The 19,167-nt window shown below is 37.2% G+C and overlaps 1 protein-coding gene across 7 annotated transcripts in view; it reads left to right on the top strand.

Annotated features, from left to right (window-relative positions):
- The window catches only part of LMF1 (lipase maturation factor 1), a 742,944-nt gene that overhangs the window by 171,119 nt on the left and 552,658 nt on the right, over positions 1 to 19,167 (top strand). The window contains exon 1 of one of the 7 annotated variants that reach the window (XM_072600884.1): positions 13,775 to 14,033. The exons of the other annotated variants lie outside the window; for them this stretch is intronic. Within the exon in view, the coding sequence (XP_072456985.1) occupies positions 14,000 to 14,033 (34 nt within the window). The 5' untranslated portion in view covers positions 13,775 to 13,999. Of the gene's footprint in view, positions 1 to 13,774; positions 14,034 to 19,167 lie in introns of those variants that run through there. 7 annotated transcript variants of the gene reach the window in all.

Raw genomic sequence — 19,167 nt, forward strand, 5'->3', positions numbered from 1 at the left:
TTTGGTCTACTCTAATTTTCAGGGAGTTTATTGCTTAGGCAAGATTTTATACATTTTGGGTCAAACTATTAAATCCCTTTCCATTCTTTTTTCTGCACTTCTCATCTCTTTTACGTTTTTTCCCCACAAGTGTTCTCATGCCATATGTACAAAAAAAAATTAAGTTATTTTTAAAAATTCTTGCCTCATTTCTTCCTATTAGTACCCCATTGTGGGTCTGGGGGTTATCTGGTATGGATTTGAAACCTCTTGCACTGGTGCATAGCTCTTCCCTGGGCACTGCAGTGTGAGTGCTCAGTAGGCAGTGTACCCTTCTTAAGAGTATGTAATCTTCCCTGTCTTTCCCTGTGCTCAGCTGGGCTCAACAAAGGACTCACTCTGACTTTTTTTGAATTTCCTCTTCAAGGTTTGGTCTATTTTCTAGATAGTTAGGAGGGGTTTATTGAGAGGAGCTCCCAGTCTTGCTTCCTGTCACTTTACCATCTTGACTCCGCCTCTTATCCTGCACATTTTAAAAAAGGTTTTGTGTTAAGAATGAAGTCCGAATGGGTACACGATCTAGGTATAAAGATTGATACCATGGACAAACTGGAGAAGCAAAGAATAGTGTATTTATCAGATTTATGGAGAAGGGAAGAATTTTTGACTAAAGAAGAGATAGCATTGTGAAGTACAAGATGGATAATTTTGATTACATTAAACTGAAAAGTTTTTGCATAACCAAACCCAATGCAACCAAAATTCAGAGGGATGTGGTATATTGGGAAAGAATTTTTACAGCTAATCTTGGGGATAAAGGCCTCATTTCTAGAATATATAGAGAACTGAGTCAAATGTAGAACAATACAAGTCATTCCCCAACTGATAAATGGTCAAAGGATATGAACAGGCAATTTTCAGAGGAAGAAATTAAAGGTATCTATAGTCATATGAAAAAATGCTCTAAATCACTTTTGATTAGAGAGATGCAAATCAAAACAACTCTGAGGTACCACATCACACCTATTAGACTGGCAAACATGACAGAACAGGAAAATGATAAATGTTGGAGAGGATGTAGGAGAGTTGAAACACTAATTCATTGTTGGTGGAGCTGTGAGCTCATCCAACCATTCTGGAGAGCAGTTTGGAACTATGCCCAAAGGGCTACAAAAATGTGCATACCCTTTGACCCAGCAATATCACTTCTAGAACTGTATCCCCAAGAGATCATAAAAATGGGAAAGCGTCCCACATGTACAAAAATATTTATAGCAGCACTCTTTGTAGTTGCCAAAAGCTGGAAGTCAAGGGGATGCCCATCAACTGGGGAATGGCTGAATAAATTATGGTATATGAATGTAATGGAGTACTATTGTGCCATAAGAAATGATGAACAAGAAGACTTCAGAGAGGCCTGGAAGGACTTATATGATCTGATGCTGAGTGAAAGGAGCAGAACCAGGAGAACTTTGTGCACAGCAACGACCACAGTGTGCGAGAGTTTTTTCTGGTAGACTTGAATCTTCATAGCAGTGCAAGAACATAAAAAAAAAATTCCCAATGGTCTTCTAGGGCAAAATGCCTTCCACGTTAAGAGAAAGAATTGTGGAATTCAGTTGCAGAATGTAGCAGGTCATTTTTTTTCTGTGTGTGTGTATGTGTGTGTGTGTGTGTGTGTATTATGTTTTGGTTTGTTATATGATTTCTCCCATTTATTTTAGTTCTTCTACACAGCATGACTAATGAAAATGTATTCAATAGGAATGTATGTGTAGATCCTATATAGAATTGTATGCTGTCTTGGGGAGGTAGGGGGGTGGTGGGAAGTAGGTAAGGGGAAAAATACCTAAGTTTTATGGTAGTGATTGTAGAGCATTAAAAATAAATAAAATGAATATATTTTTTTAAAAAAGGTTTTGTGTTGATGTCTTTCATTTTTATACCATTAAAATTTCTCTCTCTGTCCTTCTCCCCATTCCCTCCTAGAGTGCCTTCCTAATAACAGAGAATTAAAAGAGAGAGAAGGGAAGAGTGGGAAGAGCAGGGGAGAAGAGAAGGAAAAATAAGCAAAATCAATAAATACATTGAAAAATTTGACAATATATGCTAATTTCTATACCTGTGGAACTTTGATTTCTGTGAAAGAGTGCAGGGAAGATGTTTGTACCTCTTTTGGGGGGCTAGTTTTACCATAGGTATTATTTTTGTTTTTCTTCTTTCCATTGACATTGTTACAGTCATTGTGAATACTGTTTTATTGACTCTGCTTTCTTTATTTTGCATTCGTTTATATACATTTTTCCATGCTTCTTTGTAGTCATCATATTTGTTCTTTGAACACAATAATATTTCATCACATTCATGTGCCACAGTTTGTTTAGCCGTTCCTTAATCAATGGGCATCACAGTTTCCTTTTTTTTTTTTTTTTTTTTTTTGCTACTACAGAAAGTGCTGTTATAAATGTTTTGGTGTATAGGGAGCATCATCATTATTATTACAATTAATCATTGATCTCTTTAGGGTATATGGAGAGTGTCAAAGGATATAGACATTTTAGCTACTTACTTTATAGAATTCCAGAATGCTTTTCAGAATGGTTATATGAATTCACAGTTCCACCAACAATGCATTATAATGTGTGCCTGTCTTTTCACAGCCTTACATATCCAGTTTTTTGTCAAGATAATTTTGGCAGTTTACTGCATATGATATGTAACTTCTAGTTTGTTTTGATTTGAGCTTCTTACATTATTAGTGATTTGTACCATTCTTTTATATAGTCTTCATAGTTTGCAGTTCTTTTGTGAACTGTTTATTCATATCATTTGACCATTTCTCTATTGGGGAATGGATTTTGGTCTTACATGTTTTTGTTAGTTCTGTCTATATATGCATATCTTACATGTTTAAGAAATTTGATACCAAGATTTTATTCCTATTTAACCATTGCCTTTCTTATCCTAGAAGCATTAATTGTGTAAAAGTTTTTCAATTTCATGTAATCAAAATTATGTATTTTATCTTTTACAGTTTCCTCTATCTTTTGTAATCTTTTAAATGTGTAATTGTAGGTCCTCTTCTTTCCAAATGAGTCTTATCTTTCCCATCATTTGTAAGATGCCCTTTAATCTTTTGGTTTTTTGATTTGTGTTTTGGAGGTCTCTCATATTTCTAGATAATATTTCCACTTATTTTGATATTTTCCTCTTTTTCTAGTATTTGTGATAGTTTTTGTTTTGTATTTGCAATCTTTTTTCCTATGCTTTTGAAAAAAATGTTTGTTTTTATATTTGATGGTAACACTATGGAAATAAGGACGGATCAAACATCTGGAGAAATATTAATTATTAGTAGCTAGACTGAGACAACATAATAAAAATGACTATACTACCTAAATTAATTTTCTTATTTAATGTTACACCAATCAAATACCAAAGGATAGCTTTATATTGCTGAAATAAATAATAACCGAATTCATTTAGAGGAATAAAAATCTCAAGGAATCTCAAGGAAAATAATTTAAAAAGTAGGAATAAGAAGACCAATAGTACTAGATCTCAAACTATATTAGAAAGGAGTAATCTTCAAAATATTTGATACTGGTTAAAAAATAGAGAAGTAGATTAGCCTACATAGCATTTGATAAATCTAGTAGCCCCATGAGGTTTCCTTATTTGACAAAAACTGTCTGGCAGATTAGGTTGTCATACCATGTACTAAGATAAGCCCTTCCCTCTTGCTTTTTACATATGCCAGACCTGAACTCAGAAAGATTCATCTTCCTGAGTTCAAATCCAGTCTCCTACACCTACTAGCTGTGTAACTCTGGACAAGTTACCTTTACCTCAGTTCCTCATCTGTAAAATGGTGAACCACGCCAGTATCTTTGCCAAGAAAACCCCAAAGAGTGAGACAGAACAGAAATACCTGAATACATGTCTATATACACACGTATGTTTGTAAAATATCCACCATAACTGGGAGTTGTGTTGATAAATGATTGTGACTGAAAATCCAGTAGGTTTTAAAAGGAGAAATAAATTCTTCTATCATTCTCTCTCTTCCTTTCTTTGGAATATGTTGCTTGAGATTCAGGTAGCCTCTTACTTCCTGGGTGACTTAGAGTCAGCAATGGTGACTTTGAGGACTTAAATGAGAACACATTTCTTTCCCTGGGAGTGGATCTTTAAGTCCTTGGCTGCCTCTTCTTTCTGTTTCTTTGTCTGAGCATGGATGATTAAATAGCAATCCTGAGATATGTGTTTCTAGTTTAGTGGTGACCTCATGAGTTCAACAGATCAGGAATATATTGGTCCAGATGCTGATTGCTTAGCGATAGATGATTTCTGCAACAACTTCAGTCATTATCAGGAAGACACTACAAATGAAGGTCAGTCCAGGGAGTAATTTGCTAGGAGACTTGAACTTGCAGGTTGCCCAGGCTACTCAAGTAGAAGTAAAAAGGAAATGTAGAAGTCTCACAAGTTTCACTGGAGACCTGAGAGAGTATAATAGGTTACTGTATCATGTCTTAAATATTTGTTAATTCAAGCTTACGACTTTTTATGTTTTAAGCATATTTTGTGTTGTTAAAGGAAATAAATACATGCCCTATTCTTCTTATCTAGTACTTTGTGTGTTAATGGAACATACTTTGTATGTTTCTAGGAGCCTTATTAATTTTGGGGGCAACATCAGAGATGAGCCATGTTTAAATTTTATTTGAGATTTTCTCTGGACTTCTACTCTGAGGTGGAGGTATAATGAATATGAGAATGTGAGAATATCCTGATCCCGGCTTTTAGAAGTTGGGCTCCCTGCCAAGACTGAATCTGGGCCTTTTGAGGGCAGAGATAGGGGCCCTTGATGATCAAAAGATGCACTTCTAGGCTGGGGGTCTCAAATATACGTTATATATATATACATATATATGTATATATATAAACACACACACACACATATATATATATATATATATATACATACATAAATAATATTTATAGCACAGTAGATTGAACACACACACTGAGAGAGGGGAAGGGAACAAGCATTTATATAGCACTACTGTGTGCCAGGCACTGTGCTAAACCCTTTTACAAATATTGTCTCATTTGATTCTCATGTGACCCTGTGAAGTAGGTGCAGTTGGGGGAAACTGAAGCAGATGGGGGAGGTTGGGAGGCGATTTCAGACAACTTGCCTAGGGTCATACAACTAGTGTCTGAGACTGGATTTGAATTTAGGTCTTCTTGGCCCATCCCAGTGATCTCGCCACGGTACTAACAGCTAGCTTACACACTTGCCTGTATGAATAAATACAAATGTAATTTAGTTTAGTAACAACATTGGATCACAAGATTTAGAGGACAGTCCACTATTTTACCAGGATCCATATTAGCCAAGGTGGATAGCTTCGTTAAAAGAATGAAATATTAAGGAGATAAATAAGTACATTTTCAGGACCTCTTTGTGGAGAAGTGCCTAAACTCAAATGAATGTGCTTGTGTGCAAAGCAGCAGATATCCAAAAGAGAAACTGTGGACTTGTTTTCTTATGAATGGGTTAAAATAATAATATTATGTTAAGAAATATGATGTTTTATGATAGATGCTTGATTATTTCTCTATTTTGTGAGCCAAGTTGTTAGTTCTTTCATTGTTTTTTTCCTTTACTATCACTACCAAGTAGTAGCTCGAGAGGAAATGAGAAGAGGAAATATTAATTTTTTGTGATTTATATTTATGATGGTGCTTATGATGATGATGACTATGATTAAAATAAAATCTTCTAGAGCACTCAGCTTCTCCGCTTGCTTAGCAAGCATTTACCGAGTTTATTAAACTCTTAGCACACACACAATAACATTATTCATGTTGAATTTGACTGAATTTTGGCACATCTTTTCTTTCTACCTTCTTTTGCAGTAAGATAGAAAGTCTTCTTTCCCCCTTCCCCCCAAACATGACTTATCTGCTGATTTGCGAACATGCTCCAAATAGTTAATGTTCCTTTTCATGCCTGGAAGTCGTTTCTCTTGCCTTGGTCCTCTCTGATCCCACTTTGTTTCTGATATCTCATCGTGCAGCACTATGTGCTCTTCTTGTTCCCTTAATGACAATAATGATAGTATACTTCCCTTTAAGTTTTACAAAGCATTTTACATGTTATCTTTACAACACTGAGATAGATGCTATTATTGTTTGCATTTAAATGAGTTGCTTAAAATCATTTGACTAATTAGTGTCTAAAGTGGGATTTATACCCAGATCTTCCTGATTCCAAGTGCAGTACTGTGGCCACTGTGCTAAACTTCCTCATCATATTTGAATTTGTATTTATTAATTTATATGGGTATATCTGTCCTTCATAAAGAGAGAGTATGGCATAGTGAGTTGATCTCAGAACGAAGAACCAAGTTCAAATCCTGCTTTAGATACACATTGGCATGTGTCTGTTGGTAAATCATTTTAAATATCATTCCCCTAGGCAACTCTCTAAGAGAGTAAGTTGCAAAGTAGTTGTTGATCTGCATGAATAAAAGTGATTTCTCACTAGAAGTTTCCTACGCCAATGAAATCATAGGCCAGGATAAAAAAATTCCTTCTCTGCCTTTTCTTACCATACACTGAGCTTCTTGGGGACCTCTGTTTTACCCTTGTAACTTCTCTGATGCCTAGCAAAGTGTTCTGAACATTGTGTTTTATGTTTGTTCAGTGGATATAATGAGAAGCAGCATGAGATAATGGAAAATGAACTGCGTTTTGAGTGAGAGTACCTGCATTTAAATCCAGGCTTTACTACTTCCTGAGTGATCTGAAGCACTTAATTTATCTTCCCTCTAGGCCTCAGTTTCCTCATTTGTAAAAAGAAGGGGTCAGAATAGGTGACCTGTCAGTTCCCTTTCTGTTCTTAATCTATGATTCTTTGATAATAACCTTTAGAACAGCACTTAATCATATTCTATTTTTTAATATGGTTTGAAGATTTGCACCAGAGTGTTACTGGACTCTAAGTTCCATGCTCATCTTTGTGTTCTCCATGGTACCTGACATAGGAGTGTTGCACATATAATATATCCCCAGTAGTTGATTTCTTAATTAGTGAAATTCAATACACCACTTCAATATATTCAATATATCTCTGTGTTGTAGGGAATATTATGTGTTACTGTGTCTCTGTCTTGGGTCAAATTGAATCTTGTTAGTTGTTCCATTTTATTCTTTAGGCATTGATGAAGCTTCTAAAATGTGTATAAAGAAAATGGTTTCTAGATAGTTAAATAAGGGGAGTTTCTTTGGGTTTCTTGGCCCACAGCTTAAACATTTGTTATAATTTATGGTAGTATTTTACCATCTGTTTGTTATTATTAAATATGAAGCACTTAAGTTGCACAATCTTACCTCTTTGATTTATGTCCAAAAGAAAATGGTGTACATTTTTATTGGATAGCCTTTAAGTATAACCTATGGTTATAACTAACATTCTGAACTTACCTTGATCAGTAAAAACTCCTGACACATACTGCTCATTAAGGGTCAATGATTTTTCCTCAGTTTAAAAAAGAAAAAACCAAACACTTCTCTTGGTTCACATATTAAGATCATTTGAATGTTTTATTTCACCTTTAACTTAATACTTGCAGTTAGCTCCTCCACATGTATGTAGGATTGAAAAGTTTTAAAACTTTAGTTAGTATCCTCTTAATGGAAGATTTCACAGGACAAGATTCTGACCTTGAGTACATGCACATGAATATGGCTGTACCACTTGGCTACTTTCTAAAAAATCTGATTTAGTATTGCTGTAAAATAATGGTAAGCCGGAAAATATTTAGGTTGGGTTAGGGTTTGCCCTCTTAATTTTAAATTTTCTCTTTTTATTGCATAGAGGCTTTAATAAAATCTTTTCCAAAAGATATTGTAGTACTTAAATCTTCTGATTTCTTATGTGGTAGGTTGTCCTGAATTGGAGATAGTTCTATCACCAAGCTGGAGACAGCAGAGTTTAGTGGAGAATTCTCTACGAGGAGTGAAATCTTAGTCCTTGTATTGCTAAAAAAAATGAAGAAGTTGTTGCTGCTGCTACTGTTGTTGTTGTTTTGTCCTTCCTTTTTAGAGAGAACCAGTGACATCACAGGGTGAGGTCTTGCCTTGCCCGTCATTTGGATGACGTCAGTCTCACTCTCTCTTCCAGAGTCATAGAAGTCTGGTGGCAAGACAAAAGTCCAGATAACTGTTGATAGTCGAGGATGCAGTGGATGACCTTGGTGCCTTTGATGTCTGACCAAGCTCTAAGTAACCCACAGTGCCTGCTTCAGCCATCTTCATAGCCATTGGAACAAATTGTTCCATTCATTCCACCAAGGGGAAATATTCATATGTTGGGAAGTCTTCACGTGCTTTGGGTGGACATCCCTCTCACTTACCCATAGATTTATTTGAGGCCTTTTGGTTACTTGCAACCTGGTTTAGTTCATCTGCCAAGATGGGGCTGGATGTGACTGCTATGCATGCCGCACTTTCTTGGAGTCATAGTGAGAGTTGGGTGATTGGTTGGCCATTGAAGGGGAATGAGCATTCCAGAAAAGGACTCTGCAAGCCCTCACACCAGAGGTCTTCCCGACCACCCTATACACCCCACTAGGTGATGTCAGTTCATAACGGAAGACTCCAGTGGAATACTCCTAGGGATGTTTAGTTGATCCTGGGCTGTCTAAAAGTTTTTATCAGTAACTTAGATAAAAGCATTGATCTGATGTTTATCTAATTTTTAGTTACTGCAAAGCTGGGAGCAATAGTTAGCATATTGGACCCTTGGTCAGACAACATTTTAGAAAGGACATTGATAATCTCAAGACCATCCAGAGGAGGGCAGTGAGTGAAAAGAGTCAACTTCTTGCTCTGTAAGAAGTGTTTGAAACAACTGTGGTTGTTTATCTTGAAGAAGAAAATACTTAGGGGAGAACAGGTATTTGAAGGGCTGTTCAGTAGGAGGATTAGACAGATATATTCTATTTTGTCTAAGAGGTTGGAACTAAAAGCAACAGGTTGAAGATTGCAAAGGAGCCACTTTAGATAGATGATGGAGCTAGAAAGTACCTTAGAGATGATCTAGTTCAGCCCCTCATTTCATAAATGAGGTAACTCAAGTGAGTGCAGCTGAAATTTGAACCCAGTTCCCCCTGGTTCTAGGCCCAACATTCTTTTCATTGTACCATGTAAGGAAAGGCTCCCTAACAATAAGAGTTATCTCATAGTTGAATTAGCTGACTTGTCAGGTAGTGGGTTCCCTTTTACTTGAGATCTTCAGGCAAAGATTAAGTGACTAGTCAGGTATGCTATAGAAGAGAGGTATCCAACTCATGGCTCCCCTAGTCTCCACAAAAACCTGAGTGGGAGGAAACTGATTAAAATGCAAATGTAAATGTTTAACAAAATAAATAAAAATACAATATAGATAATGTTGCTTTATGATTTTCTAAATCAGTCTACTGCCTTCAGGATCCATTCTATTTGAGACTGACACCACTGTTGTAGAGAAGTTTTTATTCTTGTTTTTATTTTAGGTATAGCTTCACTTGGATGGGCTCAGAGGTCCCTTCTATCTCTGACATTGTTATAGATATACATATCCCTTTATTTCTCTTATCCAGTGCCTTTGAATAACCACTAGCCCAAGGTAAAAATATAACCACTATGAATACTGAACTAATAGTAAAGCATATTAATTTATTAGTTACTCTTTGTGTCCTTTTTGAGGGGACACAAATACATACTCTGTTATTTTATTGAGCTGGTAAATGTTTGGTTATCCTTATGCACACAGAAGGTGATTACAAATAGTTTCCCAGGAATCTTATGAAAGACAAATGTCATGCCTCTGCCCATATATTTGTATGATATTTTCCCCCTCCCTGCTACTTGGCAGAAATTATTATTCTAAGCATGCTCAGACTTTCGGGCAGTTAAATCAACGAGGAGACAGTCTCATATCTTTCAAACAGTGTGTTTTGTTTTGTTTTGTTTTACCCTCACCTGCTTTGTTCTGCTGGTATTAATCATGATTTTGAGGACCAGTGAGTTCACTGTGTCTACAGTACTTAGTGTCTGGTGTTTAATAAATGTTTATTGAATGAATTGAATTAGCGAGTAATCAGTTTTTAAAACTGAGAAGGAAGCTTCATATTATTTAGTCCAGTACTCTCATTCTGTGGTTGAAGAAATCCAGGAAGCTCAGAATGCTTTAGAATGTAAATTTCTTGAGGGAAGGAACTGGCTCATTTTTCCCTTTGTATCTCTAGTGCTTGGTACATGCATTGACCTGCACAGCCCTCCCTCACTCAAAACAAAGTCAAGTGCAAGTGTTGTCATTATTTCTCTGATGGCATGGTCTTCTTTGGCCACAAAGGACTAACACAATATGCATTGATACATAATAAGCACTTCACATATGTTGATTCACTGCTCAGTCACAGATGTTTAGTAACTGAAATGAGACTAGAACCCAGATCTCTTGGTTTTTATTCCATTATTCTTTCCATTGCACTATTGGTTTGTAGTTAGGAGAAGCTGACCAGACCCCTCCCCCAGAACCACAACAATAATAAAACTCAAACACTTCTGAATCGAAGTGAAGAGCGTATAAAAAAAGGCAGCATCATTTTCTATTCTGGTTGCATCTATGTCCATGCAAAGAAGTTTCTCTTCTTTCTGTCCAGTGATCCCTGTTCCATTTCTCTCACATATTAGGCAAATAAGTAAATACATTTGTGTGCCTATTTATTTATTTATTTATTTGGTCAGGTGATATTTCTTTTAAAGCATTTATAATATAGACCACAAATGGATTTTTTTTAACATTAATCAATTGAGACAAATAATAAGTATGTATGCTAACTTCAAAAGCCCCTGACCTAATTGTCTCCATAGTATTACTAAGAATTAAAGGACCCTCACTTATTGTTGTTGGTCTAAAGTCCTAAGCCTAATAGCTTAATTTTAGACTTAACCTCAGATGTTCCCCTACCCACAATCTATAATTTAATAGATCTGGTATTAAGCTTACAAACCTTTTGACTGTAGGAAGTTGCCACTAAGAGTAGGGACATTGCAGGGAAACAATATCTCCCCATCTTCATGTCAATTCCAGGCAGGAATAGATTGTCTTGCATTTAGTCAGGCTTAAAGCCAGGTGTCAGTGGGAAAATTGAGTCAGGAGAATCCTATCTCAGCCCAGGCTGAACAGCCGCTCTCCCATCCTTCCCATGAAATCACCTTTTTCAGTTCATACCAGCATCTCACAGGCTTACTGGCATCATGAATTGGAGGCTCAGACTGCCTTTCTTGCTATCCAAACCTGGAGTTAGACTCAGAGGAACAGTCACTTAATAGTCCCATAGCATCTTAAAATAGCAAGTTCCAATAACCAGGTTTCAGGTATGACTATAATTTCACTTTGGCTAAGGAAGGCAAGTCCTTGAGGCAAGTCTTAAGTGGCTTACATGCCTTTCTATACCTGTTCTAGTTCCTGATTAAGTAGCAATCATAAAATCAAATTTAACATTAAAACCTTAATTTTTCCATCAATGCCAAATTTTACCCGAGATTTCCTGCCTCTCGGAAATTTGGACTAAAATTCTTTTCCCCAAACTAAAGATGTCTTTGATTTATTCTCAGTAGTTAATTCAGTCAATTGTTTTAATACTAATTGCTTTTACATCACTTTGTAACATGTCCAATTTTTCTCCCCATCTCTCCCCTCCCTCCACCCCCTAATACCTTGCATTCTGATTACTCCTTTCCTCATTGTACCCTCCCTTCTATCACACCCCACCCTTCCCTTATTCCCATCTTCTCTCTTTTCTTGTAGGGCAAGATAAATTTCTATACCCTATTACCTGTGTTTCTTATTTCTCGGTTATATGCAATAATAATTCTCAACGTTTGTTTCTAATACTTTGAATTCCACCATCTTTCCCTCCCTCCTTCCCTCCCCATCCCCACTGAGAAGATAAGCAATTCAATACAGGCTATATATGTGTCGTTTTGCAAAAGACTTCCATAATAATCATGTTGTGTAATACTAACTATATTGCCCTCTCTATCCCCCCTTATTTTTTTATTTCCTCATTTGACCTTGTCCCTTCCCAAAAGTGTTTATTTCTAGTTACTCCCTCCTCCCATTTGCCCTCCCTTCCACCTTCCCCCCCCCCCCCCGCTTATCCCTTTCTCCCCTGCTTTCCTGTAGTGTAAGATAGGAACTCATACCAAATTGAGTGAGCATGTTATTCCCTCCTTAAGACAGATGTGGAGAGAGTAGCTTCACTTTTCCCCCCTCCCCTTCTCCCTTTTGTCCTCCAGTGAACAAGATTTTTCTTTATCTCTTTTATGAGTTATAGCCTGCCCCATTCCATTTCTCCCTTTCTCCTCCCAGTATTTTCCTCCCTCACCCCTTAATTTTTATATCTTTTTTTTGTGGATATCATCTCTTCTGATTCAACACAGCCTGTACTCTGTGTGTGTGTGTGTGTGTGTGTGTGTGTGTGTGTGTGTGTGTGTGTGTACAATCCCTCCACCTACCCAAATACTGAGAAAAGTCTCGAGCGTTATAAATATTTTCTTTCCATGTAGGAATGAAAACAGTTCAACTTTAGAAAGTCTTTTATGATTTCTCTTTCCTGTTTACATTTTCAAGCTTCTCTTGATTCTTGTGTTTGAAAGTCAAATTTTCTCTTCAACTCTGGTCTTTTCAGTCCTCTGTGTCATTGAATGACCATTTATTCCCTGGAAGGATTATATTCAGTTTTGCTGGGTAGGTAATTCTTGGTTTCAATCCCAGTTTCTTTAACTTCTGGAATATTCTATTCCAAGCCCTTCGATCCCTTAATGTTGAAGCTGCCAGATCCTGTGTTATCCTGATTGTATTTCCACAGTACTCAAATTGTTTCTTTCTAGCTGCTTTCAATATTTTCTCCTTGACCTTAGAACTCTGAAATTTGGCCACAATATTCCTAGGAGTTTCTCTGTTCGGGTCTCTTTCAGGAAGTGATCGGTGGATTCTTTTAATATTTATTTTGCCCTCTGTTTCTAGAATATCAGGACAGTTTTCCTTGATAATTTCATGGAAGATAATGTCTAGGCTCTTTTTTTGATCATGGCTTTCAGGTAGTCCCATAATTTTTAAGTTGTCTCTCCTGGATCTATTTTCCAGGTCAGTTGTTTTTCCAATGAGATGTTTCACATTATCTTCTATTTTTTCAAACTTTCGGTTTTGTTTTCTAACTGCTTGGTTTATCTCATTCATTTCCCTGAACTCACTTCTCTCCTTCAGAGAACTGTTTTGTTCAGTGAGCTTTTGAACCTTCTCCTCCATTTGGCTAATTCTGCTTTTTAATGCCTCCTTCTCCTCATTGGCTTTTTGGACCTCTTTTCCCAATTGAGTTAGCCTCTTTTTAAAGCTGTTATTTTCCTCAGCATTTTTTTGGTTCTCCTTTAGTAAGCTGCTAACTCACTTTTCAAGCTCCTCTATTGCCTGAGACTAGTTTAAGTTCACTTTGGAGGCCCTGGAGGCAGGGGTCTTAACTTCCTGTGATAGTAAGCCTTGTTCTTTCTCATCTGAAAGGATGGGAGGAGTTCACCAAGAAAGTAACCTTCAATGGTCTTATTTTTTTTTTCCCTTTCTTGGGTATTTTCCTAGCCAGTTACTTGACTTCTGAATCCTTTGTCAAGAGATTAGACTCAGCTGCTTGGTTCCCCTGTGCTTTGGGTGGGGGCAGGGCTGTCACTCAGGGCTGGAGTTTAGATCAGCTGCTCCCTACTGCCAGAGGCTTCAAGCTGACCTACCTGAATAATGGACCCAGGTTGCTTCTAGGCCTCTGTAGCTGCCTATAGTCTGCTGCCTGGACATCTGCCATCGCCTGGGGCTATTACTGGAGAAACCCCGTTCCTCTTGCCCAGATGGGGAAGTCCTACCCTACTGATCTTTGGAGCTTTCTTTGTCACTTGTGGGTTGAGGTATATGGAATCTTTCCTGCTAGGAACTCTGCCTGGAGGTATGTTCAGGTCCTGTTCCTCTCAGTGCCAGCGTGGTGCTCTGCTCTGCTCAGTGTCCTGTGAGATAGACCTTTCCTGTCTGCCTTCCAGGTTACCTTTGGCTGGAAACCTCTTTTGCTCTGTTGTTCTGTGACTTCTGCTGCTCTTGACTTTGTTGAGAGTCATTTTTATAGGTATTTTGTCGGCTATAGGGGAAGCGCTGGAGTATATGCATCTTTCTACTTTGCCATCTTGGCTGTTCCTGAGTGCCTATTTAAAGGCATTTGAAAGCATAACCAAATTGCTGTTTCATGTAAACCCTATTAAAATGGAAGCCTATTGTTCCTATTTAGAAAAAAGAAATTGAATTGTGACAAAAACCAAAGCCTAATTGGCTGCAGTGATGAAATTTAATAGTGTGTTTAATAGATATTTAATGGATAATTGAAATTTGATAGAAATGTTGTACATTCAGATTCAGAAAATAAGCTTCACAAGGACAGAAGAGGGGAAACATGGTTATATAAGCAGTTAATGAGAAAAAATATACCTCGGAGTTTCAGTGGGCTGACCATACAGTTAGTTTATGAATCCAGAGCATGAGGTGGCTGCTAAACATCCATTGTAATCTTGGGCTACATTGGTAGAAAGTATCGCATTCTCTACCTGATCAGACCCTCTCAGAAATGTCATATTTCATTTCAGTGGTCCCATTTTAGTAGACAAATGGAGCATGGCAAAAGGAGGGTGAAGGTAGTGAAGAGACTTATGACCTTGTCATGTGAGGGTTCATCAAAGGAGCTAGGAATGTTTACCCTGGAGAAGAGAAGACTCAGAGGGATGGTTATCAAATGTTAGAAAAGCTATCATGTGGAAAAGAGAGTAGACCTTTTCTGGGTGTCTCTAGATCACAAGCTTTTCATTTATTTATTTATTTTCAGCACACACATACACACATATACACCATTTATTTATCTATTACTTATTTCTAAGTATGTATTTTAAAAAATTGGAGTTCTGTATTCTTTCCCTCCCCCCCATCCCCACCCATTTAGAAGGCAAACAATGTCATACCAATTATACTGTGAAAGCATGCAAAACATATTTTTGTATTAGCCATGTTGCAAAAAGAAAAATAAAGAAACTGAAAAAATTATTGTCAATCTGTACCCAGAGTTCATCAGTTCTCTCTCTGGAATTGTTCTGAATTGTCTTAGATCATTATATTGGTCAGATAGCCAAATCTTTCACAGCTGATCATTGCTGTAATATTGCAGTTAACTGAGTACAGTGTTCTCCTGGTTCTGCTGACTTTACTTTGCATCAGTTCTGAAACCATCATTCTCATCAGCATAGCAGTATTCCATCACAATCATTGTTCAGTCATTTCCCAATTAATAAGCATCTTCTCAATTTCTGATTCTTTGTTGCCACAAAAAGAACTGTTATGAATATTTTTGTACATATAGGTCCTTTTCCTTTTTCTTTGATCTCTTTGGGATACAAACCCAGTAAATGGTATTGTTGGGTTAAAGGATATATATAGTTTTACAGCCATTTGGACATATTTCCAAATTGTTCTTCAGAATAATTGGTTTGTCCAGTTCACAGCTCTAACGACAATGTGTTAGGATCCCAGTTTTTCCATATTCTCTCCAACATTTGTTGTTTTCCTTTTCTATCTTGTTAGCCAAACCCATAGGTGTGAGGTAATACCTCAGAGTTGTTTAAATTTTGCATTTCTCTAATCAATTGTAAATCACAGGCTTTTAAATTTTATGTCTTAGACCACTTTGATGGTCTGGCAAGGCCTATGGGCCCGTTCTCGGAATTTTAGAGGTTAGTAAAAATAAAGATAAATATTTTTCCCCATCTAAATTCATAGACCTCAGGTTATAAATCCTTATTTTCTTTGGTAGAAGGAATACTAATGGTTAGAAACTACAAGAAGACAGAATTTAAATTATCATTAAGATAATTTTCTTAAAATTAGAGCTGGCCACAATGGAAATAAGTTACTCTGTAAAGTGGTGAGCTCCCCATCATCGCAAGTGTAGATTATTGGATTAGTTTTGGAGGGATCATAAAAAGGATTCATTTGTAAGGGTACCTCTGAAATTAGATAGTCAGCAAGAATTTATCTTACTATGTATCAAGATCCCTGATGAGTACTAGGGATACAAGGAAAAACAAAAAAGCATTGTTTTTGCCCTCAGGAAGCTAAATTCTAATGGGGGATATAACATAAAAGATTAGGTAATCTCTGAAGCAAGGCACTATTAGTAGGAGGCACTAGGAAAGAAGTAGGTCTTGAAGTCAGGGTAGCTAAGAGGTAGAGTTGAGCTGGGGGAGCATTTCCAGTATGGGAAATGGTCGGTACAAAGGCACTGACTCAGAAGATAAGAGTTATGTGATAGGAAGTAGGCCAGTGCAGCTTGATTATAGAGTATGGAGGGGAATAAAATATAAGAAGATTTGAAATGTAGGAAGTCGCAAGGGCTTGAAATGATAAATGAGTATTTTATATTTGTTTCTGAAGATAATAGGAAGCCATTGGAGTTTATTGAGTGGGAAAGTGACATGGTCAGTGATTCACTTTGTTAGCAGAGTAGAGGATGGTTTGGAGTGGGGAGAGACTGGAAGAAGTAGGATCAGTTGTATGGCTACTGCATTTATCAAGGCAGGAGGTGGTGAGGATCTGTGTGAAGATGGCAGCTTTGTGAATTGAGAGAATGGGGGATATATACATATGCATGCATATATATATGTATATATATATACATAACACATGCACATACGTACACATATACATACACACACATACACACACACACACACACACACATATATATGTGTACACACACACACTCAAGTCTTCTTGACTCCAGGCCCAGTGCTATATCCACTGAGCCATCTGACTGCCCCCATGCTTCCACATTAGTAGCAGACAAAATGCTCCAGGCTTGGTTGAAAGTCTGGTTACCCAAACATGTAATAGTACTGAGAAGTTGGGGAGTAAATAAATTTGCCATCATAGTGGGTTATCAGGGAAGTCTTCTTGAAGAAGGTTAAGTTTGTCAAAGATAATTTCAGGCAGGGGCATTGGTATGAGCAGAAACATGTAAACAAGGATTAGCAGATTCTCTAGAAAAGATTCAAGAAGATTGGCTTTTGGGGAATTAAGGAGCTCTGTCAAGAAAAGAGGTGATTTGAGCTGGAAAGACTGGAAAGAGGGCAGGTGTTGGGTCCTTTCCTCATCTTTGTCTATTTTTTCTCCCCATCTCCCCTTATCTGCTTCTATGAATTCAGCTCTGTGCACATAGTTCACAAATTACCGATCCAGCTCTCATTATTATTCTGAGCTGTAGTCCTCTGTCTATACATGCTTACTTAACATTTTCATCTAAACTTAACCCTCTTCTTAACTTCCCTATTCTCCCAAGGGCACCGCCATTCTTCTACTCACCTAGTACTGCAATATGAGTCATTCTTGATTCTTCATTCTCATTTACTCGCCATATCTAATCGGTTGCCAAGTGTTATCAATTTTACATCCTTATAATCTCTCACATCTGTGTCCTTCTCTCTGTACCACAGCCACCCTAATCCAGATCCTTAATGCTTCTTGCCTGGATTGTTGCAATAACCTCCTAATCGGATTCCCTGCTTCCATTGAGTGTGGGGGTCGGGCTTTTTAAACCACCTTTCAGAAGCCTGCCAAATTGATATTCCTAAAGTGCAGTTGTGACCATGCCATTCCTTTGCCCAAGAAGATTCAGTAACTCTCTATTGTCTTTAGGTTCCTTCATACAATATTTAAAGCCTTTCACATTTCAGTCTCCAGCTTTTCTTTCTAAATTGATTACACATTCCTCATCCTCATTTATTTTGTGTTCCAACCAAACTTTTTTGCTGGCTGTTCCCATACAAAATGTTCAAAATGTTCAAGGCTAGCTCAAGTACTATCTCTTTTCATATTTCCTGATTCTTCTACTTGTCAGTGTTCCATGGACCATGTATTCTTTTTTTGTGTATTTCCTGTATTTACTGAACATGTACACTCCCTGAGGGAAAGGACTGATTCACTTTTGAGTTTGTATCCCAACTGCCTAGCACATAGAAGACACTTGATAAATGCTTGTTGGTTGGATGGTTGATTGAGGGACTGATGTGATGTTGAATTAGAACATACCATACAAAGTGAGATGATGAAAATAGGATTCGAGGAAGGAGTAGTGTAGCAGCTCTGTTAAGATTGATGAGGGCAGCATTTTACAGAAACATCATTTCAGACCTAGAAGGAACCTTAAGGTTCATTGAGTTTATCTACCTACATGAATGAGAATTACCTCTAGAACATCTCAATATACTTCTTCGCTCTGAAAACTGGAGAAATGCCCTTTTTTTTCTTTTTCAGTGTAATTCTGAACTTTAACAGTGGCATATCTGAGAGAGTTAAAATTCAATTCTTTCTTTGCTGGATTGCTATGGCTTCCTTTAGGCAGGAACATCTGCTTTTTTTCACAGTAAGCAGGTGGCGTAAATTCTCCAGCATTATGTTGCTCAGGGCCTGGTTAAAATAATTATTTTTCTACTTTCAGTTTTTTTATTCTGCAGTCAATTTGTCTTGCAAACTCTGCAGAACAGAGATCACAAGAATGTGGGTATTTGCTCTTTTAAAATTCCCAAAACAAGATGAGAACAAAAAAAAAAATCTCAACATCTGTACTTCTCTACTGTCTTGTGGATAAGGATTAGCTTCATTCTTAAGGAAAGCCATGTTATTTCATCATTTCCTTTTAACAACTCATGTTATATTGGATGTGAAGGCGTGTAGGATCTAGAACTAGAAGACACATTAAGAAATCAATTCCATCCTTATTTTATAGATGAGGAAACTGAGGCCCAAACAGGAGAAATAATTTGCCTGAGGTTGCACAGATAGCAAATGGCAGAGCCATTATTCAAATCCTGATCCTCTAATTCCAAATCCAGTGTCCATTCCATTATACTAAGCCCTTCCTTTGATCAAGCCTATATTTGATAAATGTTCCTGTGATGAATTTGAAGAATTTCTGTGGGAAATTAAGATTTTTAAAATGTGATATAATAGAAGAGATCATGGAAACCTTATGGTTTTCATTGTAGTACATA

This window comes from Notamacropus eugenii, chromosome 1 (assembly GCF_028372415.1).
Source record: "Notamacropus eugenii isolate mMacEug1 chromosome 1, mMacEug1.pri_v2, whole genome shotgun sequence".
Taxonomy (NCBI): domain Eukaryota; kingdom Metazoa; phylum Chordata; class Mammalia; order Diprotodontia; family Macropodidae; genus Notamacropus; species Notamacropus eugenii.